General features: G+C 38.8%; 4 protein-coding genes across 7 annotated transcripts; 1 reads left to right on the top strand and 3 right to left on the bottom strand.

Annotated features, from left to right (window-relative positions):
- Positions 1-391: 391 nt before the first annotated feature.
- On the bottom strand, positions 392-10,972 carry LOC131791719 (uncharacterized). Of its 4 annotated transcripts, XM_066173817.1 has the most exons (7): positions 10,781-10,972; positions 7,373-7,651; positions 3,323-4,912; positions 2,893-2,991; positions 2,490-2,581; positions 1,876-1,970; positions 392-1,679 (listed from the first exon to the last, which is right to left on the bottom strand). In XM_066173817.1, exons 3-7 carry the CDS (start codon positions 4,845-4,847, stop codon positions 1,667-1,669), a joined length of 1,824 nt encoding a protein of 607 aa, XP_066029914.1. In that variant the 5' UTR covers positions 4,848-4,912; positions 7,373-7,651; positions 10,781-10,972; the 3' UTR covers positions 392-1,666. The 4 variants fall into 4 exon arrangements, with proteins under 4 accessions (XP_066029914.1, XP_066029913.1, XP_058965077.2 ...); XM_066173816.1 differs by having other exon boundaries at positions 392-1,970; XM_059109094.2 differs by having other exon boundaries at positions 392-1,970; positions 7,373-7,498.
- Positions 10,973-12,206: 1,234 nt separating this feature from the next.
- LOC131791773 (uncharacterized) lies at positions 12,207-15,198 on the bottom strand. The gene is made up of 3 exons (XM_059109155.2): positions 15,108-15,198; positions 14,626-14,803; positions 12,207-12,667 (listed from the first exon to the last, which is right to left on the bottom strand). The coding sequence occupies exons 2-3, from the start codon at positions 14,795-14,797 to the stop codon at positions 12,384-12,386; spliced, it is 456 nt and encodes a 151-aa protein (XP_058965138.2). The 5' UTR covers positions 14,798-14,803; positions 15,108-15,198; the 3' UTR covers positions 12,207-12,383.
- Positions 15,199-16,907: 1,709 nt separating this feature from the next.
- On the top strand, positions 16,908-22,802 carry LOC131791703 (glutamine-rich protein 2-like). The gene is made up of 4 exons (XM_059109071.2): positions 16,908-18,276; positions 20,028-20,383; positions 21,418-21,836; positions 22,454-22,802. Exons 1-4 carry the CDS (start codon positions 16,908-16,910, stop codon positions 22,800-22,802), a joined length of 2,493 nt encoding a protein of 830 aa, XP_058965054.2.
- LOC131791704 (nicotinate-nucleotide pyrophosphorylase [carboxylating]) lies at positions 21,939-24,029 on the bottom strand. The gene has a single exon (XM_059109072.2). The coding sequence runs from the start codon at positions 24,025-24,027 to the stop codon at positions 23,125-23,127; it is 903 nt and encodes a 300-aa protein (XP_058965055.1). The 5' UTR covers positions 24,028-24,029; the 3' UTR covers positions 21,939-23,124.
- Between the last annotated feature and the right edge of the window lie 82 nt (positions 24,030-24,111).

The raw sequence follows: 24,111 nt of genomic DNA, 5'->3' as shown, positions 1-24,111 counted from the left end.
GACTTCTCCTGTATCTTTTGACGAGTGTTGAATGCTTAAACTTGAATGCTCATTTGTTTTAACGTTCAGAGTAATGTCGAAAGTAGTCCATGATTGCATCAGTTTTGCTCTACTTCGCTTAGTGATTGGTCCAGAAAAAGCGCTACTTTTCTGGCCGGTATGTAAGACAAGTAGTTTAATTATAATTTTCTCTAAATGTTTTCCCTGACTTGACTTTTAGCCAAATTTTAGGTAAACGGTTAAATCTCTTCACTTTTTTTAAACAGTAATATAGAATTATGATGAACAATGACCACATTGTGTATAACATAAAATGTTATTGATACAAATTAAAGCTAAGCTATTTATTCTCAGCAAATCTAATGAAACGTAGAAGAGGTAATAACTTGTGTGTAAAGTGGCTTGAACGGTTTTACAATCATTAATATCACTTACTGAGCTGCTTGCATTGTATTCGTATTGTAGAATGTAAAGAAAGCGACTTAACTTTTAAGTCTGTAAAACATGTTTCGACAGAAACTTCTGTCATCTTCAGTTAATCAATGTACAAAGCGTTGGAAGTTGAAGTATATAGTAAGTAGAACAATGTTAATTATGATAAATAGTGACAACAAGAAAAGAGGTAAAGGATGAAAGTGTGAGAATTAAAAGGATAGTTTTAGATTTACATGGTGTAATTGTTGATTCAAGGATGGTTGTTCTCTTTGAATATGAATAACCTCTTTTATCTTGAGTTGAAAACCGGTAGAGGCGTGATCTAAAACCGCTATCCGCTGAACACAAAGCGCGACAATGTGCAGAATCTTTCACATGATGTTACGAATGACCTTCACATTTTAGATTTTTCACTCCCAATTTCTCAGTATCAATTTTCTACTTGCCGCACGTGACATATAATTCAAGGTCTGGTAATTTGGTGTTGTGAGATGAAATAGTCAATTGATCAATCTCGGAGTGAAGGATATTTAAGAGAGTTGGCTAGGGTCATGAAAGTTTTGAAACAATTATTTCGCGCGACCTACCGACATTTAATAAGAAGCTTTGATTTTGATGTTTGGGTTGTTATAAAGCCGATAAGTTCTACTTCTGAATTTGAAAAGTAAGAATTATTTTTGTACCTTTTATAAAAAACTGTATCTATGAGCCAAAGTTTTTTTTGTGTGTATGGTTTCATTACTATATGAAAGCAAAGGCGATACAAAATATATACAGTTGATCTGTTTGTATAGCTATAAAACTCATTGAAATATTTTACATGAAACCCTGGCTCAGGTAAAGTGTAACTTGAACAACCCAGCCCTATAATTGATCTAGAAAATTTTAATCTGTCTACCTACTAGAGGATGCAGATAGATGAAATACTTTCTATTCGATTTTTTTTCTACCCTGAACAACCAGGAAAGAGACGTAGAATTTGTAACTGACCACCATCAAATGCGATCTTTTACAGTCTATTTCTGGATTTTTTTAAAAATTAGTATCATCGTAAATAACTTCTTTACATCTTTTGTGTATCGTTATGTCGTTATGTTCAGTGCACTGGACTCCGTGTCGAGAGGCCTGGGTTTGAGACCTGGCCGGGTCAATGCGTTGTGTTGTTGGTCAAGACACAGTGCCTCTCTTAACGGCACACATAATTTGGAGCCTCGCTTGTGTATCCCGCACCTTAATGGTGAAAGCTATTAAAAAAATTGAGATGTAAAAACAAATTGAATAGAGACCTTTAAGACCAAATGAACCCCTCCTGAAAGTAACCTCCTTGTTTACTCTTTTGATCACCTGTCATAAGAGTGAGAGCTAACACTTTCTACTTGTGTTTCCGAGAGGAGCCTAGTGTGAGAGGTGTTAAGGCGAGCTCAGATTCTAACTTGATACCTATGACTACTTGCTTCATCTGGTCTCTCATTCGTTTGTGAAACACACGGCGCCGTATTATCTAAAAGCCAGTAGGTTTCCATTGCACCCTTGCCCTAAAAGGGAGATAAAAAAAACATTTTACTGTCAGTACTAAATAAGCCTGGTACATAAAACAAGACGGTGTGAGATATGTGTTTTGTAAAGAGGTTTTTAGTTTAATTCGAGCAATGTTGGTGAGAGCGCTGAACAGGTCAGTGTGTTGATGTATTTGAAAGAAAAAAATTAATTGCTATCCAGTGCCTCTCTCCACCCATGAGAATACATTGGTACCGGGAAGGGTAATGAAATGCTGCGAGGGATTAGCATCCCAGCCAGTTGGGAGTAGTGATACTCTTCGTCGTTTCGCGCGTCAGATATTCTGACCAAAAAGACTGGGTCGAGACTCACCAGTAATTTAAACGCGTAATTTTGAGAAAAATATGCAAAAAAAGTCTTCTATCGTTGTGTTACTTGTTCTCTTTAGGTTTTTTTTTTCCTTTCCACAGGGCGAACTAAAAAGATTGTACATGAGGATTCAGTCCCAGGTCTTATTCCTCACTTGACCCTATATAACAATGGCAAAAATGTCATACTTTGACGTCAACTAATCCTCTGAATTCCAGATGATAACCATCGATAGATTCCAGCATGTCCTTTGTATCTTTGCTCACATGGATTTTCTGGGCTGAAATGTGAAGTATTTGGGTTTTAAATAATCAACGATCTTTGTAAATTTTTTTAACGATTTGTAAATAAACAACAAGCAAACAAACAAACAAACGAAACACAAATTGGAGAAAATCCCTCAGAGCAAGGACGAACTCCACCATCCTACTCAACATAGATAAGAAAAAAAAAAAGAATACATTCCATTTGTTTTTCATGTATGCATATCACCAATGCAAGTCAGGCCGCGCTGAACTGAATTGAACCCGGGGCTCTATAAGTGTAACTATACATTTTTTATGTTGACAAAAATTTTGGAACAAGACTTACGCAATCCAGTTGTCTGCATTCTGGATGCGGTGTTCACAGTGTCCCCAAACAAACAATAGCGAGGCATTTTGTTCCCTACAACTCCTGCCGCGCAAGGACCTGGAAATAAATGAGTGAAGAAGTTAACAAAAATATAGAATTGCAAAAAATGAAAGATTTTGTCTTCCTTTTTAATGAGGCGCAGACTAAATTCACGAAATAATAGAAGAACGAATGGAAGTATACCATTCAATATATACTTAAAGCTAATAAAATTTAAATCTGATACATCAAATTTTATTGCCAGTTATTGTTCGTTTGTGATGATTAAAAGTATCTACGAAATATAAGAAATGATTGTATGCGAAGAATGCAGACATTTAAAATAACTATAACGAAACCGGCTACGGGGTTACCTCCAGAAATCCAAGAGATAACTTCAAAAACTCACCCGTGTGTATACCTATTCTTACACTGAGATCTCTTCCGTCATCGGAGCCAAAATGAACACTTTTCATGAGCTCCACCAGATGAAGAGCCATCAGGGACACCTCAGTGACGTGATTGTGCCCATTTTTCTCTGGTAGGCCTGATACAACCATGTAGGCGTCACCGATCGTCTCCACCTTATAGACATCGTATTTGTCGATGTGGTTGTCAAAGATTCCATAAAGTTGGTTCAACATGTGGGTCACCTCCATGGGTGAGATACTGGCACAGATTTGCGTGAAGTCCACGATATCACTGAAAAAGACAGTCACGCTTTCAAACTGCTCTGCTTTGACAGTCTGCCCACCCTTGAGCTGTTCGGCGACAGGATACGGCAGCATTTGGTAAAGAAGACAATCTGCTCTATGTTTTTCTTCCTTCAGCTGTTTCGTTGTTTGATGAAGTTTGTTCGCGTATCTTTGGATCGTGTAAACAATGAACACAAAGCAGGGCATAATCAACAGAACGAAGGCAAAAACTGAATACTTAAGTATCGAGTCGTTCTCTGCTGAGCTTACATTCTCCTTAAGTTTGTCAAGGATCAGTGTCCCGACCTCCTTTTGAACTTTAAGTAATGCATTTATGTAAACAGTCATGATATCAAACCACTCTACTCCCAACTCCACTGACGCGTTTTGCTTTTTATTGCCTAAGATAACTTTTCTTTTTTGCTCCACAGTAACCAAAATCGTCCTGTTAGAAGCTTCAACAGATTTATTATAAATTGTTTTAATCTCCGGCACAAGTTGCATGCTCGTCTGTAACTTGTCCTGTCCCAGCTGATTCTGCTTTGCATACCAGAGTAAATCATTTGTATCTTGAAAATATCCTCGACTGAAATATGAACCTCCAAGAGCTCGCTCAATACCAGTTCTTTCTTTGCCAATAAGGAGCATTTGGTACCCGATGTAGTCCGACAGAATGTCTTGGTCTGTTTGCTGGACGTTGCGGAAAGACCAATCAAACAGGTTTGTAATTATTTGTGTGTAAAACGTGATTTCTTCTTTGATTGTGCTGTTATTGGAAGGGTGAGAGTTACGATGGTTATTTACCAGCGCCAGAAATGTCTCCAGGCTGTTAAAATTATACGTTTCACGTTTATCTTGTGGCCACCTGGCGAGATTTTGGGCCACCTCATCAGTTTCCTCTGCAGCTTCTAAAACCCGAGGCCATATTCCCTGTTGTGGATCTGAACTGAAGTGTAAAACTCTTGTTCCTCGCTCAATTTGCAGTCTGTGAATGAGGCCCGCGACTTCGATGCTCAGGTTTATGCTAGCTTGCAATGTTTTGATTTTTGTAGTGACCTGACTGGCTTTTAAAGCGTCTAGTATTGTAAGAACCGTCAGACCAGTCATGCCTATCAAGCTCACAACTACCATGGTCGCCATTTGTGTTCTTCTTCCAGTTCGAGTGATACTTTTTGGTGTTGATACTTTATTTTCCAGTCTCAAGTCCAGGATCGGCTCTACTTGTCTCGTTTTCTTCATGGCAGCTGATAATCCGCGAGAGAAAGCTTCAGTTTAACCGAGGTGTCTTGAATTGAATCTTTTTTCTGGGGAAACATAAATTCCTTCAATTAGGTGTATCTGAAAGTTAATATTAAAGTACTTTATTCAAAATTCAGAAGGTTTCCTTGAAAGTTAGGTTTACTGGTACTTTCACGAATAGCCTCCTTCTTGAAAGCTTTTCCGTCAGACGAGCGAGTTAGGGTTGGGAGCTTGGGGTGACAAGAGTTGAGGGTAAGAGGAGCTAGGAGCCAGTTTCCAAATGAGAAGACGTGGGTTTGAAAAACTCTGTTCCCAGTTTCTGTGCGGGTTTTTTTCGTGAAAATTAAACGTTCGCTCTCAGAAAAAGATTGCAAATTAGATCTAATATCGAATTGAAGACTTAAAATATTTTTGTGCCCTCTTTGTCATTAGCATGGCTGGAGTCTTCTAGGAATCGAGTACGAATGGAAAACGTGAAGCAGTCATGATTATCCTGAATACCGAGAGCTTTTTTTTGCATTCTTAAGTGCAACTTACACAGAAAAAAAAAATTCTTGCGCGTGAAAAAAAAAGTACTCAAACGAGAGTTGGACGTCAGTGTGCGCGCATCTGCGGTTATTTAAAAATCAGTCTTTTTTGGACAGTAAATCAATGTTTCTTCCACCTTTATCAATCAAGATTAATCCTTCTTATCGTTCTATTGTTCTTTGTGTTGAACTCAATCCGAAGATAGCAGATGCTTCTGCCGAGAAATGTTTGCTAATCTTAATTTTCTTCGATATTTCTATTGATAAGAAGATTATTCTCGAACGAAAATTTCTTAAAGCAACCATAAGTGACTCCAGCTCGAAAACTTCACCTTTAGAATCACTTTACGTTGGCTAATTTACACCATCAACTCAATTGATAGAACCAACCTATCTCGTAACATACACCGCCCCATTCCCACCGATGCAGCTCGACATTTTCGTTAGGAACTTACCCTCTTAATTCAATTCGTTCTATCAGTACTGCGTTATCATGTTCAATCTTTCGATATGTTCATCGTCAATCGAATTTTTTCAGGAGTATTAAGTAAACACACGCGTCTTTCGAAGATAATCCGGCCTTGATCCATTACGCTCCATATATTTACACAGTGAACCGCGAAGTGTTTAATTTTTTACCACAATTGGTCAAAGGGAAATGCTAAGTTTGCTCAGGGCGCAAATATCATCTTGGACTGAATAAAGAAATGAATAATAGTCTTTTTGGATTATCCGTCTAATCCCAAAATTTGGAACAATTAATCTGAACATTTTCAACCTACTAGTTCGGTGACGGTTGGGAGTGAGCAAAAATCTATCATCGTAACGAAAGTACGTGTTCATGTCAGTTTTCCCGACCAATCGAAATAGAAATTACTTTTAATAATTATAGACTGTCTAATTATACCAAGATTGGGTTTTTCAATATTTTTAGCCGCTTTTATATACTCAGTTGAGAGTAGGTTAACTTGAAAAGGTCCTGATACGAAACATCTGTCGTTCACATTCAAAACAAAAGCGTGAAAAGGCTGGTTTGAAATATTTCCTTATGTCGTGGTAACCCGAACTGAAGCATAGCTGTTGTCTTCATTTCTCGTTTTGGTGTTTAAGTACTTCAAACCTTCCGAATAAGATAAAATATCTAGTTACGAAGGAAGAAAGAAGCAAAATGCAAATGCATGCAATGCACCGATTTTCAACCTGTCAAGACAAAAAATTATAGCACCCAATATATTGGTGTCTCATTCTAAATCAGGCAATCAGCGAGTTCATTTCACGAAATTTAACACTAATGTATCGATGAGAACATAATTCATGTAATTTCTGACGAATTTAGAAGCAGTTGAAAAATAGTTCAAATGATACTCAGAATTTTCAACCAAGCCTTCATTATTTTAACGGCAAAATTCTGCCGAGTAGAACACGAAGTCTTCTATGTACTAAACTTACACTCTGCACATTACGGTTTTTTTTAACTTTTTTTTTTTTGCGGAAGCTAACCAATTGCTATGTTAGAGGACCAACCCAACGAAATTAAACCTGGCAAAAGGAAACAAAAAAAAAAAGGCACGATTAGCTCCCTTTCCTTTCCTCTCACGCTTGCAGAATTAAGTGAAACGAGTAAAAAACCATTTATGGTAAAATCACCTTTTTAACATTCGGAGCTTGCTGTTAATCGCAGATAACATGTAAGTAAATCAGTAAAATCAGCATTTTACACATTAAAAAACGAATAACGACTACAAAATTTTCGAAAACTTGAGCGAGCCTTTAACAAACGTGAGTATTGATGGAGATATCTACAACTTTCAATTAAAAAAAAGAAAAAATTAGTACGTGTCACAATTTTATGAAAGGAAGATGTGGATCGCTTTAGATATGGCACAGAAAGCACAAAAGGAAAATTGGAAAACACTTCTGAATTTTTTAACATTATATTAATTGATTTATGGAAAAGAAAATAACACGTAGTATTTTTCAGACGTTTCCAGGACTTACCAAACGCGCTGATGAAGTCCCCCTAGAGTCCAAGTTTTTGGAATTTCTTCTGCTTTCTGTGGTGGCAGGTTTTCAACTGGATACAGCTTTTTGTAGCCCATATAGCATTCTTGACGGGCTAATGTTCTGTTATAAAGCAGCAGCAGAGAATCAAGTCTAATCGGATAGTCTGAATTCTTTCATCTAATTGGTCAGTTAACGCAGAGGGCAGATGGCTTGTTAATGGCTGTCTGTTAAGAGCCGACGAGAAAAGCTGATGCATTGGCGTATTGTTTTTATCTATTATGGAGGTAAATTGATGTTAATAAAAGCTTTCTTTTGAAAGCTTTTCTTTCTCTTTCATTTCATTTCATATTTTTCGGATGATAGACGACTTTCCGATGAGTCGCCAATAGTTAAATAGTATTGGGGCAAAATCGGTAAGTGATTTTAATAGATTTATACGAAACAGCCTTTCCTCTTCACAAGCAAGATTAGGCTTTTGCTTGGAGTTTCTTTCAGTCGGTAACCATAGTAATAACAATTACAGCGAGTTATCAAGATGGGAAATTATCCAATGAATTTTTTGAAATCAGGAATACGAGCTGAGTATGCTTTTTGTGGCTGAAAAACGCTTAGATTTGCTCACAAAGCCATAAAACGAACAAAATTCTCTTTGATGAGTATAAATTTTTTAAATTCAACCACAGTCTAGACAAGAACGTCATCCAACACCATTTTAATCTCAAACATTTTTAATCAAAATGCACGGTAAAAGTCCGTGACCATATGAAGTAAAAGGTGTATCCATAGGCAGATGTCTAAAAGCAATGTTTTGACAAACTCTGACAACTTTGGTCCCAAAACTGGACAAACTTTGTCAAATGCGCAGTTACAATCTCGATGCTTGAGATCTTTTTGGTGAAAGAAAAAGCCTCTCTTGTTAAATGACTCAACCATTTCCTGAATAATTACACGAAGCACTGCTAATCATAATAATAACAACTTTTGTAAGTGAAAAATTTTGGAGAGTAAAGCTTAACTTAATTAAGTTCGATATACATTTCTCAAGCCATCTACTTGTGTAAACATATTAATTTCCGACTGGTAGCCACCGTCTTTTCGCTAGCTTATTACTCGACCCTAAATCAACATCATATTTTATTTCACATGAAGTTTCCTTGTTGATTTTCAATGAGCAATCAAGTTGTTTTAACAGAGTCACAGAGGACAGTTTTGGTATCGCTCCAAACCTAATAACAACGGCCTGTTTCAAACAGATTTGTCATAATCGTAGGATGTCTCTTCGTGTCACCGAGATACACGTTATAATCAGCATCTTCAAAAATCGACGGCAGAGCTAAAAATTTATAATCCTTATTGACCTTCTGTCTTATTTTATATATTCTATTTATGCATCCCAAGGTTTGGCGCTTCCTGAGACTAAAAAGTTTACTCGCTTGTTATGACGATCAAAGGCTTGTAAAGGTTGGACTTAATTTCGGCCTAAAACAAGCCATCGAAATCAGTCAAACTTGACAGTCCTTAAGTACTTAATTGCCAGTTTTCCAAATCTCTTTTCATCTTCTCAGTATATACAAAATCTTTTGTGTTCGTGTCTTAACAACCCAAAGCTCTGCAAAGTCCACTAATTAAGAGAAGGCCCCATTTTCAAAAAGCATAAATAATCGAAGCGCGCACTTTTCACTCTAATGCGAGAACAAGACCAGTGCCAGTAACTTTTTTTTAAAGTATATACTGGGGTTATCATGTTAATTTTTAAGTAATCTAACTACTGAAACTCGGATGGAGCTTTCATTTGGCTTCTCTTAGCTTTGTTATACAGCATACTTAGAAGCACCATTCTATTTGTGTAGTAATCTTGCAAACAAAACCTACTTGAAATCCACTGAACTGGTCTCATTCTCAAATAGTTTAAATAACCGAGGCGGTCATTGTTTCACCCTAACAAAGTGAAAACACTATACGAATCAACGATCACATATTACACGTCAGTTGCAGCAATCAGTTTAAATGATTAAAACCGAGCTTGAAATAAAAAAGTAGAATTCATATCAGATTTCACACGACCTGAATGTTCTGCCATAGTTTCGCATGACAGTTTTTCCGATTATCGGTCGGCATGCTTCTCCAAATGCGTTTAGAGAACTCAATGGAAGAGTGGCCGAGATGATATGTCAACATTTACCCTGTACATTCTCGCAGGGGGGGGAGGGGGGGAAAGGGGATATGGACTATGCATGCAAATTCGCCATCTGCGCCATCCCTTCTCAGCCCGATTGGTCGGTTTTATAATATGTTTGTTAAAATTCAGATTAGGGTTTGATACTCAAACTAGCTTTCTGTAAAAAAGATTAAATGCATAAGATCATTATTAGAGAGCCGGTGTTTTTCTTTCCGCAGCGTAGATTTCCCCCCAAGTCTCTGCCTCTTTTGGTGTTTAAGAAAGTACTTGGGGTAGAATAAATTCTGTAAACTTTTTCTCTAGACTAAATCCTGTTTGCACCTGCTTCGAGGGGGCAAAGTAAAGAAGGAACTAGGACTAATATGGCAACTAATTAGGATTCCGTTTTTTTAGGGCGACTCGGACGTGTAAAATTGTCGGCGAAAGTTGGTCATAATTGGCTGATGTTTGATTATTATTGTAGCAAATGGTTTTTTGTTTCTCGAATGTGATGAAAATGTTTAGTAAAATGTCACCTCGTAATGTTGGAATCTTTGTTGTAATCGCTATGGAACAATCACGATTTTTGTCGCCATAGGCTCCAAATAGGGTCTTGATATTCCTTGCCACTCAATTTCTTTTCGGATAGAAAAAATTGGAGGAGCTCTTTTCGCCTTTTTCGCTTGTACTTTTCGAAAGATCTTGCAACGAAATGTGAGAAGTGGTAATTCGCTTCATGCCAAGATATATTAACTTTTACACATAGGCGTTTATCGTGCTTCGGTATATACCTTTGTTATACCAAATAAATGTTTCTCGTCTTCTGCCTTTCCCGTGAGCGAAAATTTTGCGAGAAACTTTCAACAGTTGCCTAGAGTTCACCGGAGAGAATAAGTCTTTTAAATCTTTCATCGGATTTATCTTCAAAGCGACTGCAGTTTCATAAAGTTATAAAGTTGAAATTTCTCTAGACCCTGTGTTATAGGACATCAAATGCTAAACATTTTTGTTAAATGCTGGGCTCGTATGACATCACAGCAGTGAAGTAGGTCGGGAATAATCTTCATGAGAGTCGGTTTTCACAATCTAAATTTTAAACCATGCACTACGTATCTCTTGAGACCGATCTTTGTTTTAAAAATGGTGTAACTCAAATAGTGTAACTGTTCTTTTCAAGGGTATATCCTTTTCTAGCGCAATTTTCATATGCTTTGGTACTATGCGTGGCTTAATGTACGACTTACGACATGAAGCACTTGCTGGTCGATCAATGTATTCGTCCTTTCAACGTGCCAGTTGCGATGGCCTTATGCAGCTTGCTTCAGCCTAATGTCTAATCTTGCGGTGGTTTGGTATGCAGTATGGTGTGTTTATAATGGTTGATGGGGAGTTTGATCAAGTCCTGAAGAATTATTTATAGTCCTACAACACTTTGATTCAACACCGGAAAGTGTTTGTGACGGTTAAGAAGAAGCCTGTTTTATTCTAGATGAAATGATTTGTAGCCCTGCGGTGGTTTGCATTTACATCGTCAAGTGTTTTCGTAAAAACCATCTGCTGTTTATAAGGGTTTAATTTTGAGACTTTAATGAAAGCATTCATCCATCTCGTTCGATCTGAAGCTCATTGGTAGCTGAAGATAAATTGGCTCTTTTTCAAAACTAGCATTGGCGCTTTTTAATAGCGACCATTGGTGTTGATCTTTAATACAAAAGGGAGAACTCCTTTGACAGGCAAATTAGGTTTGTTTTTATGATTCACAGTTACAGCGGGATACGCTGTAAAATTGACAACTTACGCCGTAATATCGACAATTTACACTTTAATATCGACATCTTACCTAACTTTTGCGGATACTTGGAAATGAGTTATTACGCAATGAGTTTTCATGGCTTACTTTACACTTTTCTCGCCCAAAATTTGCACCGTGTTTGTCCAATTTTACTCTTTAATTTGTTCTCAGCTTCCCTACCAGATAATTATTCAATAGTCAGTCTCATGAAGGCCTCCTCAACGTTTAAATTCGACAAAATTTGCATATAAAACTAAAAATAAGCGTAAGGAACGGTTTTATTTGAATACTTGAGGGCGTAAGTCGCAGTTTTACTCTATCGTTGTGTATTCTTGTGATCACACATATCAAAGTCAGCAGTCAGGTAACTTTGATCGCGTACACAGCATTTCTCTGTGTACGTGGGTTCATTTATCCCTTGCTCTAGAGAAAAAAGGAGGAAAAAGGGAATTTGAATTTGAGAATTTAACTCGTGCATCTGGTACAGAGTAAAAAACAGTTTGAAAGACTCAGATGGTTGCCAAAGCCATGCGTCTGTGTTGCTCTTGGCAACAAATGGCCGAGGGGCCTTATCATTCCAGCTGTTGTTTATGAATTAACAAATTTTTGTGCTTAAAATCTCGATGAACTCACGTTGACGTGCGAAATAATTGTTGACTTTAGTTAAGAAGCCTTAAGAAAATCCGATATGTTGTCTGTCAGAAATACCCCAGCTGTGTACATAGTCTCTCCCACTCATCAAAAAACAGATGGTTGCATAATCATTAGCTCGCCATTGAAATTCTGGTAAATATTATGAATGTTATGAAAGTCATCTAGCGCACGATTAGTGAATAATCAATTCGAACGAACAAAATAAAGAATACACACACATCTGGTACAGTTTCAAGGTTATTTCAAGTATTTATTTTCAGCTCCGAAGAAAATCTATACTCAGAAATGTTTGGGACATGTAAAAGCCTCATTTGAGCGCTCCCTGAGGTACTCAACATGTGAGTTTAAGATATTTTCTCCTCGAAAAATCATCAATGTGCGAATAATTTCTGTTATCCAAGTTAATGATGCTTCTTGTGCTTCTTTTCGTCGCTGATTTTCTTTCCTTTCGAGCTCTCTTTCTTGCCCTTCTTAAATTTCATGCATCCGGGAGTTCCACAAGGTGAGCTTGATGGATATGGTGCGGGGTATGGGTAGGGCTGCTGAGGGGGGTAGGGCTGCTGAGGGGGGTAAGGCTGCTGAGGGTATGGCTGCTGAGGGTATGGCTGCTGAGGGTATGGATATTGTGGCTGCTGTGGGTAAGGGTATCCTCCACATCCTTGGCCGTAACAGTCCTTTCCTTTTCCTGTTGAAATAAATATTAAAGTTAATTTGGACTGATCAATGCTCCAGAAACTATGTCAATTTTCAAGTATCTCCACCATTAAAAAGTATATTCAAATTCATGAAAATCGCAGTACTCTCCAAAGGGTAACTTTACTTGTCGAAAACTGTCTTGAAATTTTCTAAAAAAATTCGGCACGGATGCCGCCATTTTGAATCTAGCTCAGCCGCCTGGCCTTAAATATAAAGCAATTGTCTCAACTCCGACTTCAAACCAACTCTTGGCTATCTGACCAAACATTTAGAAGCTTTACAAGTTACTGAGTTCAAAATGGCGGCTCTCAAGGTCGAATTTTCAGCGCATATGAAGACAATTTTCGAAAGGTTGGGTTTATCTTCGGATTTTCAAAACGGGAAAAGTAATAATAAATATGTATGTACACCTTTTAATTTAATGATCGAAATAACACTTGTATGGTTTTCTGGTATCTGAAGCATGTTTTTCCTTTTCAAAATGGTAAAAAAAAAACATCAATGCAATGTTTTGCACAAGAGTCATGCCCAAACTGAATAGCTAATTTCATAGTTGTGTAAGCGAACGTTATGAGTCATAGTTAGCCGCTTAGAACTTTTTTTTCAGTGCTTAGCGTTTACGAAGCTTCCATCCTCTTGTATAGACGCGTTCCTCCGATCCTCCATCTACCTGACTCCATGCCGGGCAAAGTTTTGTTTTCGATGAGTGGGATTATCTGGTTCCACAGCTCAGTTATCGTTGTTAGTATCACACTTCATCAAGTCGACGCATCAATATTTTCAAACCCTCAATCTGTTTTGTACTTTCTAACTTTAATCCAATTGCAAAAATATCACTTCACCTTCTGAGTCTACCTATTTAATTGATGAATAGCCTGTATTTCTGCTGGGGGGGGGGGGTACATGCTCTTTAATTTCTTTTTGGCAGGGGTTGGGGTGAATTTACGCTCTTACTTCTTTGAGTATTCCACATATATAGCTAGGTAAATAAATTAACATTCCATAAATAAACAGGGATCTAATGCGGATAGACTTTATCACAAGTAATTTACAAATAGGATCTGTTTCAGTTATTTGAAATTAAATGTGATAACTATTAATTTGACACAATATCAATTTCCTTTACTTACCGTGGGTCAGACAAAATGTATCATAACATCCACTAAAAATTTTGTATAAGTTATTTTCATAAAGTATAGCGCCGTGTTTTCTTTCCAGGATATCGGTAAAAGGTTTACAGGTTTTATATCTCACTTAGCATTAACAAAGACACAAGTACAATGCAATCGCCGCATACAACCAAAAATGCCAAAGACCTACTCAGCGGGTCTTATTCAACAATGGCTGAAACGTGGTCTACAAGGAAGATCTTCTACCGCGCATACCGATCATTTAAAAAGTTGAAATGCGATACGAGGTTTAGTTTTTTTGTTGGTATAGCACTTTTTCAAAAGCTGTTGGTAGCTGACATTGTATTCCCCGTGGGTTAGGCAAATTTTTAACAATTCCCACACCAGTAATCTCTTTGATTTCACTACCAGCATGACGTAAATTTGATCTCATTTAATGATTCATCGTTCACTGATTCGATAAAAATCCAGCCGGAAATCGAATTTTTAAAAATAAATTCTAGACGTTTAAATGTTCTTGATGATGCTATCATTCTGGGGCTGATTTTTTTGTTCTTATTTTTTTTATTTTCTTCCAGATGTATAAGTTGTTTGTAGCATATGTTTGGTTCTACATGAACGACTTTGATTGCAATGGATAACAACTTGGTCACCCTTAAAAATTATCGCCTTAACTTCCTTTGAGTTTGTTTCGAGTCTTTACCACCTTTCTGCTGAGTCAGCGCTGGCTGACGAGCTGGTTTAATATTTGCAAATACAATCGACAAGCACATATGCGACGAGGAGTGAAATAAATTCTCCTGATCTAAGTATTTACCCGATCCACTTCCGGACGCAGAAGAATCTTCCACTTCCTTGTCTTCGCTATCTCCTTCCGTTTCTGTTTCCTTGTCGTTTGGTTCCTCTTTCTGTTTCAAGACAGATTTTCCTTCAACAGACATCAGTGTCAGAGCCAACAGGCAAGCGATTAACAGTAGCGATCCCTTCATAATAACCTGTAAAAGCATTAAAATAGTCAAGGAAAATACTTAAAAGAAAAGCTTCCCGCGCTTCTTATTTTCTTTCTCAGACTTAAATGGCAAGACCTGAAAGGATAGTTTTAAATTCTCTTCTCGCGTTTGAACTGAAATGCAAGCTTGGTTTAAAGATTTGAAAAAAAAAACATGATAGCCTATATCATAGCTCGAGCGTTATGATTTGCTAAAGGGACGAAACAGGATCTAAGTGTCGCCGGGACACAAAACCCATACCATAAATGTATTGCACAGATGACTCAAAAGAAGATTGAATATATTGCACCTTTTCTATATGTCGTTGCTCCTTGACCGTCACCTGCAAAGCTTAATGAAAATTTCCGGAAAGCTTCGAGGAGTAACTATATGAACCGTCGCCTTACATAATTTATTAATTATTACACGGGTAGTGTTTTGTCCTTATGAATTGTAATTGTTATCCTGGTTTGAAAGATCGAATATTTTACTTCTAACACGCGTAATCACAAATGTGATCATCCCTTAACTTTCTGAAAATGTATTTAGGAACTATAAAGATCACGTTCTTAAAATTTGTTGACAGGCCTTAAAAAAAACTTTTCTTACGATATCATCACAAGTTATTATTCCGTAAGGTAAGCAACGACCAGGTCACAAGTATTTCAAGGTGACAATGTTCTTTGCATTTTCTAAATAAGGTCGGCCGATTTGTGCCCTACAAGTCAAGTGAATATCTTCCTTTCTGAGGCAATAAAAGACATCTTGACCTTTTTTTGACGGTTTTCCACGACTTGAAATTACCTGGTGTAGAAAAATACAGTTTTTTCTGAGGAGAGCAGTCATTTCACATTATGTGGGTGTTTCTTTCAATCGGCTTTCTTCATATTTGTCGTTGATTAGCTCACACGTTCTACAACCGGGGGAAGTAATGAGGAGATGTGTGTTTTTTTATACTTGCTCGGCTGTGGAAGTGATTGTTGTTTGAAATAAAGTTCAGTCCAGTCTTAGTTTTCATCTCGTTTTTTATCCATTCCCGAGGAAAATATAAATTTATTTTGTATTCGTCACTAACGATTGTGTTGGAATATAACAACCTGCTCTCTTTTGTCGAGTCGCCTTGTGAGTCAGGGCAGTTGTGTATTCAAAATACCTCTTGCGTATCGGAATACGGAAATCGTTTGTACATCGGTGTACAACCTCCTGCTACAATTTTGTAGAACGAGAAAATTTAGAGTTTTCAAACACTTATTTTCAGATATTTCTACAAATGGGACAATTTCTCAACCAGCCATTTTGAAGTGGCAACAAAAAAAAAAAGCCTACTGTTTTTGGATTCTCCTAAAGGCCAGCGCTCGTCGAATGTTACAAAAAATCTCGTTACTAAGCTTTTAAGCTTAAGAAAAGCTTTTAAAAAACCTCCCTTAACTACAAAATAGCGTCTTAGTAAAGTGTACCATGTCTTATAAAGAATCTCTAAAATGCTAGCAATTATGATACATCCCATTTTTGGGGTCTCTTCAGTGAGTGTTTGCGTGGTCAGGTCATAAAATGGATCAACGATTTTTCAATCGTCTAAAAAGATTTATTGAAGCGATCAAGCCAAGGGACTTGGAATATTTTCGATAGGGAATGCAGACACGGTGAATGAACCCTATTTTGCTTCTAGATCAACATTTTTGGGTTGATGACTCCCCCAACTGACGTAAAAAAAAAAAATTAAAAAAAAAAGCTCTGGCATAGTTTTGAGCGGTTCAAAATGAAAACAACCAGCTGTGGCTTATTCCTTCTAAAACCGGAGATTCTGCTGAGAGGCCATAATTAAAAAACCACAGATCTAAAATCTTGGCCATCGTGTGTAGTGCACGGTATGTTTGTCCTATACAATAGCGAAACGATCTCTCCCCTGACGAAAACCACGCACTGGAACTTGTCTGTTCTTCATTTAGCTATGTCAGAAGAGTGCTGCATTACGCTTAACGTAATTCTTTATCAGCGCGCGCAAATTGGCATTTATCACGTAATTAATTAGCTGAACGCAATACACCTCAAAGTTAATCCAAAGGAAGAGAGCTTGCGTTGGAAAAACTGTCATCTAAAGAGCATAAACATGCCTTCTTTTATCGAGTTAGAAAAGCTCTTGAACTTTGCACTCTCCTCGCCAGAGGTGGGGACCGTAAATTTTAACATTTTGCGCATGTTTCTTCAAGAAATACTACGGCATCTTGGCATTGAAAACAAAGCTATCGACATTGACACACTAGGAGAGGAACACAAAAGTGCTATTGACTTTATCAAGGATGGGTATGCCGATGTTACCAGTCTAGAAAAAAGATCACTCGAAGTCTTTCAAGTCGAAGAAACTCCTGAAATGATGGTGGGACCTGAAGCCGAATCCACGACTCCATTTCAAAACAATACAGAGCAAGAACAAGAGTCTCCTCCTCCATCAGCCTTAGATGCGGAGCAGAGGGAAGGAGAACAGTTGACGAGTGTGGAAACTGATCCCACAGAGGAAAGTAAATTGGATGCATCGATTACAGAAGGAGAATTGAGCATTGCTCCTCCTAAATCAGAAGATCTTCCAGTTAAAGATCAACCGCCCTTAACCCGAAGCTCCGTTTTCTCACCTGGAGGATCAGATTCGCTGAACAGCCTAAAAAGGAGGGTTTCAGAACTCCAAGGGCGTGTAGAATTTCTTGAGTCACACCCCCCTCCCGCTGTTCCTGATCCCGTTATATCGGTGGCTTCCTTAGTGAGGAAGGAGAGCAAGACACCCGCTCATGACTTTGTGGAGTTGGTCAACATAAAGCGGACGCTTGAGGCGTCAGAAAGTTCTCTGGAGGGCTTAACAGAAATGGTAGATGCCTTAGCGTCTGATCTGAATGAACTGAAAGAATCTTTGCCCAAAGTCCATAAGACCTCAAGTGATCTGCGCTCTGATATGGAGGAACTGCGGAAATCTCTGAATGCAATGAAAGAGGATAAAGCAGGAAAAGAGGAAGGGGAAAAGGAAGGGGACACGATATCAAGTCTGGAAAATACTGAGCAAAGAATGGATGGATTTGAAAGTGTGCTGGCAAACTTGAAAGAAGCCTTTGCTGAGATTACTGAAAATGTGAAAGATCACTCACAAGTAACAGATCCCAAGGGGCAGGAAATGCTTGACGCTCATGAAAAACAGCTTCAGGGATTGAAGGTTCACATTGAAAAAGTAGAAGATAAACTGGATGGAGTGAGTTCCAAGTTAAGTGGAGCTGAAGAGGCTGCAGCAGACACCCTGACTAAACTTGAAGCGTGTGGTGAGGAAATCAACGAAATCAAAACCAAACAAGAAACTTTGGGTGAAGAGTTAAAAAATCACAAATCACAAATTAAAGACAACGAAATGCAGATTCACCAGTTAAGCAACTCGATGACGCTGATGAAACGTGAAAACACTGAGCGGGCGAATGTAGAGGCTGCGGACAAAGAGAAAGGTGAGGACAAATCTCCTGCACAGCCTGAGCGTATAGAGGGCTCCTGTTGAGTTGATTTATTACAATAATAGACCATATCAAACTTGTTAAGTCCAAATGAAAACTTATCGACATCAAAGGGAATCATGTAGCCCCGCACCCCTCATCCCTTATTTAAACTCTGGATAATGATTGTGTTGAGCCAGTCCATAACAGTCGTTGCACTGCATAAGATATATCTATTATATTAGGTTATAAAAATGCCTGCATTTCAGGAAGTTTAAAACAGTTAGGGTGCAAAATATTCAGTTAGCCGTGCACACCCTTGAAAAACATCATTTGCTGACAGTTTCGTTCTACTCTAAGAAGTTAAGTCTGTTTTCACACTTATTGCAGCACGAAAGTCAACGACAGTGTCCTCTACGTTATTGCCATGATGTTAAAGAAATAAAAAGCGCGCCGAGTGCATTATTAAGTTCTATAAGCACTTGGGAATTTTTAAGAACACTCGAGAAGTGCGGAGAAGCACGAGCCGAAGCCAAGTGCTTCTCGCACTTCTCGAGTGTTCTTAAAAATTCCCACGTGCTTATATAACGCAACAATACTCGAGGAACAAGTTTTGTTATTTCTTTTATTACACCCATGTAAAGTGGTACCTGTAATCTGATTGGCTCTAATTGGTGCGATTTATTCATGAATCACACCATTTTTGCTTTAAATCACATCTTTTTCCCAGTAAGTGAGCAGGCCACACTAAAAACAAAACAACCAGTCAGATTTCAAGGCTTGTTTAAAGTAACCAGTCAAATTGCAGGAAAATGATAGACAAAGAGTATCGTATGGCAAATTTTGCTTCTTTGGTTTCCAAAACTCTTACTTTTCCCCCTCAAAAAATGGATAAATTTAATTTCAAACCAGCTCAGTACTGCATCAATAAAATATTTGAAGTGATCAAGTCCTGTATTTGGACGATTTCAAAATAGATGTAATAAAGTGGTAAATGAACCTAGTGTCGTGCAATTTTGGTCGGAAATCATATTTGTGATTTCAAATCGAACTTGCGCTGCACGCTCGACCGATTTTGAAATCACGCGTATTATTTCAGCCCAAATTGCACTCCACTCAGTTCAATTACCATTATCTATAAAATGTATCGCGAATTGCGCGCGCTCGTACCGATGACGTAGGCTGCGTGCATTATATCTCAACAGTGCACTCGTGTGACGTAAGGCGCGTGCTTTATGGAAATATAATAATAATAATAATAATGTTCATTTCCTATATTGCTCAGTCTAGCATGCGATAAAGATATGATCGAGTGCGCATTACAACACTAAAATCTTAAAGTAATAAATGGCTAGTCCAAATAATGATAATAATAATAATAATTTACAATTTTCGGAAAACAATAAAAGTAGAATATGAGTTAATAAAAGAACTAATAAAAAGCTAATTTAAAAAGATGTGTCTTTAGTAAAACTTTAAAAATGTTCAATGATTGACATTGTCTAATTTCCAAAGGGAGTCGATTCCATACTTTGGGCGCAGCATAATGAATAATGACTCGTTCTGACCAATCACGGCGCGTGCATTTCTCTGAACATTTTATAACTAACATTAAACACATCCTCTACGTGCCGGATTATGATGTACACTGCATAATTATTCGCTGAAGGCGAGTTGAAAATTGAGTTCGTCGAGAATAATTACAATAGTGTGCTAAATCTCATAAAAACTTTCGATTTTTTATTTTGTTTTAGAGGAAGAAAGAGAACACAAGTCGGAAACTTCGACGTACAGGCGCCGCGCGTACAGCGTCGATCGACAAGAACTGAGTTTGATCCGTACCATGATATCTGAGTTACAAGAAGAAAAAGAAAAACTAAAACAGACCGACATCCGATTGAATGACGAGCTTTACAGGAAACAGAGGCATTTGGACGACCTTTATAACATTGTTGACGAACTGAGAGACGTGAAAGTCGACAAAGAACTGCTTAACATGGGATTTGAGCTGAAAGCTGATAAAAAAGACGTGGAAACCAAGATTGGAAGGGAAGACTTTGAGCACTGCATAGGTCTTGTTGATCAGTCCTTAAGAGATTTGCTGCAAAGATTAGAAGGCCACGTAAGTTTAATGTAATATTTCGTTTGGTCAGACCTATTGTAAGCAAACAGGCATCCCAGTAAGGAAGGCTTGTCGATATGCAATCTTGTGGAAAAAGCCGGGATCAGAATGGTGTTGAAGTTTGGTGTTCCTGTTTGTCGGGGTTTATGCTATCAATACCGCGCTAGTCTTGTATTACCATATATTTTTTTCTGATTTAACATGTTTAGTCAGTCAGCCAGTCACTCGGTAAATTGGTCCTGCTATCAGTTAATGGGTTGATACGTCCGTCAGCAAATCGGTTGGTCAGTCAATCACTCAGTTGGTCAGCTAGTCAGTCAGTCGGTCAGTTGGTCGGTCAGCTGGTCAGTCAGTTAGTAAGTTAGTCAATCAGTCAGATGGTCAGTTGGTCAGATGGTCAGTTGGACAGATGGTCAGTTGGTCAGATGGTCAGTTGGTCAGATGGTCAGTTGGACAGATGGTCAGTTGGTCAGCCGGTTAGTTAGTTAGTCAGTCACTCAGTCGGTTAGTTGGTCAGCTGGTTGGTCAATCAGTTGGTCGGTCAGTCAGTCAGTTGATCAGTCGATCGGTCAGTTGGTCAGCTGGTCAGTCAGTCAGTCAGTCAGTTGGTCAGCTGGTCAGTTAGTCAGTCAGTTCGTCAGTTGGTCAGCTGGTTAGTCGGTCGGTCAATCAGTCGGTTGATTAGTTAATCAGTTGGTCGGTTAGTTAATCAATTGGTCGGTCAGTCAGTGAGTCTTCCAATCAGTTCATAAGTCAGTCATCCAGACATTGGATGTGTTGAGCGTGGGTAAATCACCCAGTTATTCATCCAGTCATTAAGCGGGCCAGTCATTTAGTCAGTTGGCCAGTCAGTCAGTCGGTAAGTCTGACTGACTGAATGACTGACTGAATGACCGTCTGACTGACTGTCTGTCATGGATCGGTTGGTCGGTCGGTCGGTCGGTCAGTCGGTCAGTCAGTCCATGAGTCATTTAGCTATGCACTTGATTCGAGTTAAGAGGAATAGAAAGATGAGCGTTATCTTTCCCATTTAGGAAAACGCGCTGAAATTAGCCATAGAAGCAATCCACTCAGACGTGGGCAAGAAACTCGACAAAGAAGAAGTTGAACCCTTGAAGCGTTACCTGGAGTCTCGAATGGAATTTATGAAACCAAAACCGGTGGAAAGACCGCCCCCAGAAGAATTGGCAGCAGGGATCCGAAAGCGGTTCCTAGTGGATCACAACTGTATATCATGTGACCGCCCTGTTAAATACGCGAGAGAGGAGCCTTTTCCCCCTCTACCAACCATACGCTGCATGCCGGGATCGAAGTCGACCCGTCCCTACACCACTTTCGAGCTGGAACAGATCCGACAGCACATGCTCCCAGGAGGACTGTCGATGACGAAGGAAAGGTTTGAACTGCTGGAGAAGCAACGCAGCAAGTTACAGAAAGAAATGTTACGACTTAGGTTGGTGCTCCCTTTCCATCTAACCCTACCGTGAAATTTTAAGCATGAGATTACCCAAAAAGTTTATTACAAATACTTTTACCACCTTATGATATCTATCTAATGAATGGATTACAGACATACTTACAGAAAAGAACTAAAATACTATTTTCCTGCGCAACTGTTGATTGGTCTGGTCACGCAACACGTTATCTGCACCTTACATGGTCACGCAACACGTCATCTGAAAACGCCTTGCGTTACGTGGCCAAACAACGGCTGCATAGGAGGCGCAACAATGCTGATTTAATAAACCTCTTAGCAGTAAGTCCTGATGGCCACCTAAACAACTATACTGATGCAATATTTCTCTGGGATTTCGTTTCAGAGTGAGGTGGTTCACGAAAAAAAACTTACTATTTGGAAAAAGACTTATACAGGTTTCAAACGCCAGACACTGGGACAGACTGGTCACGTCCGACAATTTTGATCAGGGGACTTGATTTACCTAACATCCTTTATTTTCATTAGGAGGGTTTTTGTTGTAGACAAATATGACGACAGGGTAAAACATATTTCAAAACTGACTGAAGAAAACCGTAACAGTCATAATTCTTCTACTTTGTTTTTATCATTAGTGGTGTTCACGATCTACAAGAATTGGCCGAGGCCACTGCAAGAGCCTGTGGAGGAGTCCATACCCTCACCTATCCCCATAGTCAGTCGGTTGTTCGTGGACTTCAGCTTAACAAGGACGACTTGGACTTCCTCGTCCCGCAGAAAGATTTTCAACCGGTGGATATCTTAGGACAGGACGGACACATCTATAAGGGATTACTTGATTCCCTCCCTACGACACTTCCCCACATCCCACAAAAGGGCAAAACCTCCGGACTAAAAAATGCCCCAAGGAATGTGAGGAGGAGCACGACCCCGACTTCCCCTAGTCTTCAAAAACCTGCAAAGGACCAAATTGAAAGTTGCTAATTTAAACTGATTCTCTAAGTGACGATTTCTTTTTCGTTTGTAAACATTACTTAAGCAGAGCAATATTTATTATTCCGTAGCTTAGAAAAATCCTTCTTTGTGTTGTAAACGATGCGCTTACTTCTTCCAAGGAAGCAGAAATGCAACGGACGAAATGTAATTTTCGGTTTAAAAGTTCTTTGTAACCTGTTGATCAAAATAATCAAATACATCAGTGTCTTATTTAAAAGAAAATCCTTTTCATTATTTAACAAATTGTAAGTTGTCAAGGTACGCTACATTCAAACTGATGAACATAGAGTAGCCATCATCTTACTAATGATTAGAAAGTTTTGACAAGTGGATTGTGCGGATCATGTCCTTCCTTCAGAATTTTCAGAGAAAAATTGACTGTACCATAACCTTGTGTTAGAGACCCCATTGAAATTACATCAACATGCGGTCCAAAATATTGCGCGATGTTCTCTATTGTAACGCCTCCACTTCCCTCAATCAGTAAATGCGGGAATTCTTTCTTCAGGACCTCAGCTGCTCTGTGGAGAGCCTTAGGCTCAAAGTTATCCAGCATAACAACATCAGCTTCTGCACTGGCAGCTTCTCTTGCCTCCTCGATGCTTCGACATTCCACTTCAATTTTGATTGAGAAACCTCCCACCTTTCTTGCGTCTTGTACGGCACGTGTGACGCTCCCAGCAGTCCAAATGTGATTATCTTTGAGCATGATCATGGAGGATAGATCATATCGATGGGTGGAAACACCACCGACCAAAAGTGCGTACTTTTCCACGATTCGAAAACCCGGGGTAGTTTTCCGAGTTCCCGCTATTTCTCCGTGCCAGTTATGGTCTTCCTTAAGTTTCACCAAACTCTTAGCCTTCGTCGCAATTCCACTCGCTCTTGTAATACAATTTAAGGCCACTCTTTCTCCCAGAAGAATCTTGTTAACTCTCCCGGTTACCTTTGCCACCGTGGTCGTGGGTTCAACTTGCACCCCTTCGGAGAACACCCACTCCACCTTGCACCCCAACTCACGGAATATTGCGTCGAAGAAAGGAACTCCCGCTAAAATACCCCTAGATTTGCACAACAATACTGCTGTTTCTTCACTTTCTCCCACAACGAAACCTCCATAATCAAAGCTTGGCGTATCTTCAGCTAACCACTGCTGAACGTGTTGTCGAAGCGAAGTTGGGTGAAGAAGAACACGAAGACGTTTGTCCGCCATGTTTGATTGAGTTGGTTACTAAGCCCCAAGCTTGGCTACCAAGGTAAACTCTGCCAGGCTACCAAGTTAGGTTTTCTTTTTTTT

Source organism: Pocillopora verrucosa, chromosome 10, assembly GCF_036669915.1.
Source record: "Pocillopora verrucosa isolate sample1 chromosome 10, ASM3666991v2, whole genome shotgun sequence".
NCBI classification, from domain to species: domain Eukaryota; kingdom Metazoa; phylum Cnidaria; class Anthozoa; order Scleractinia; family Pocilloporidae; genus Pocillopora; species Pocillopora verrucosa.
This window is presented reverse-complemented; position numbering and strand designations above follow the sequence as displayed.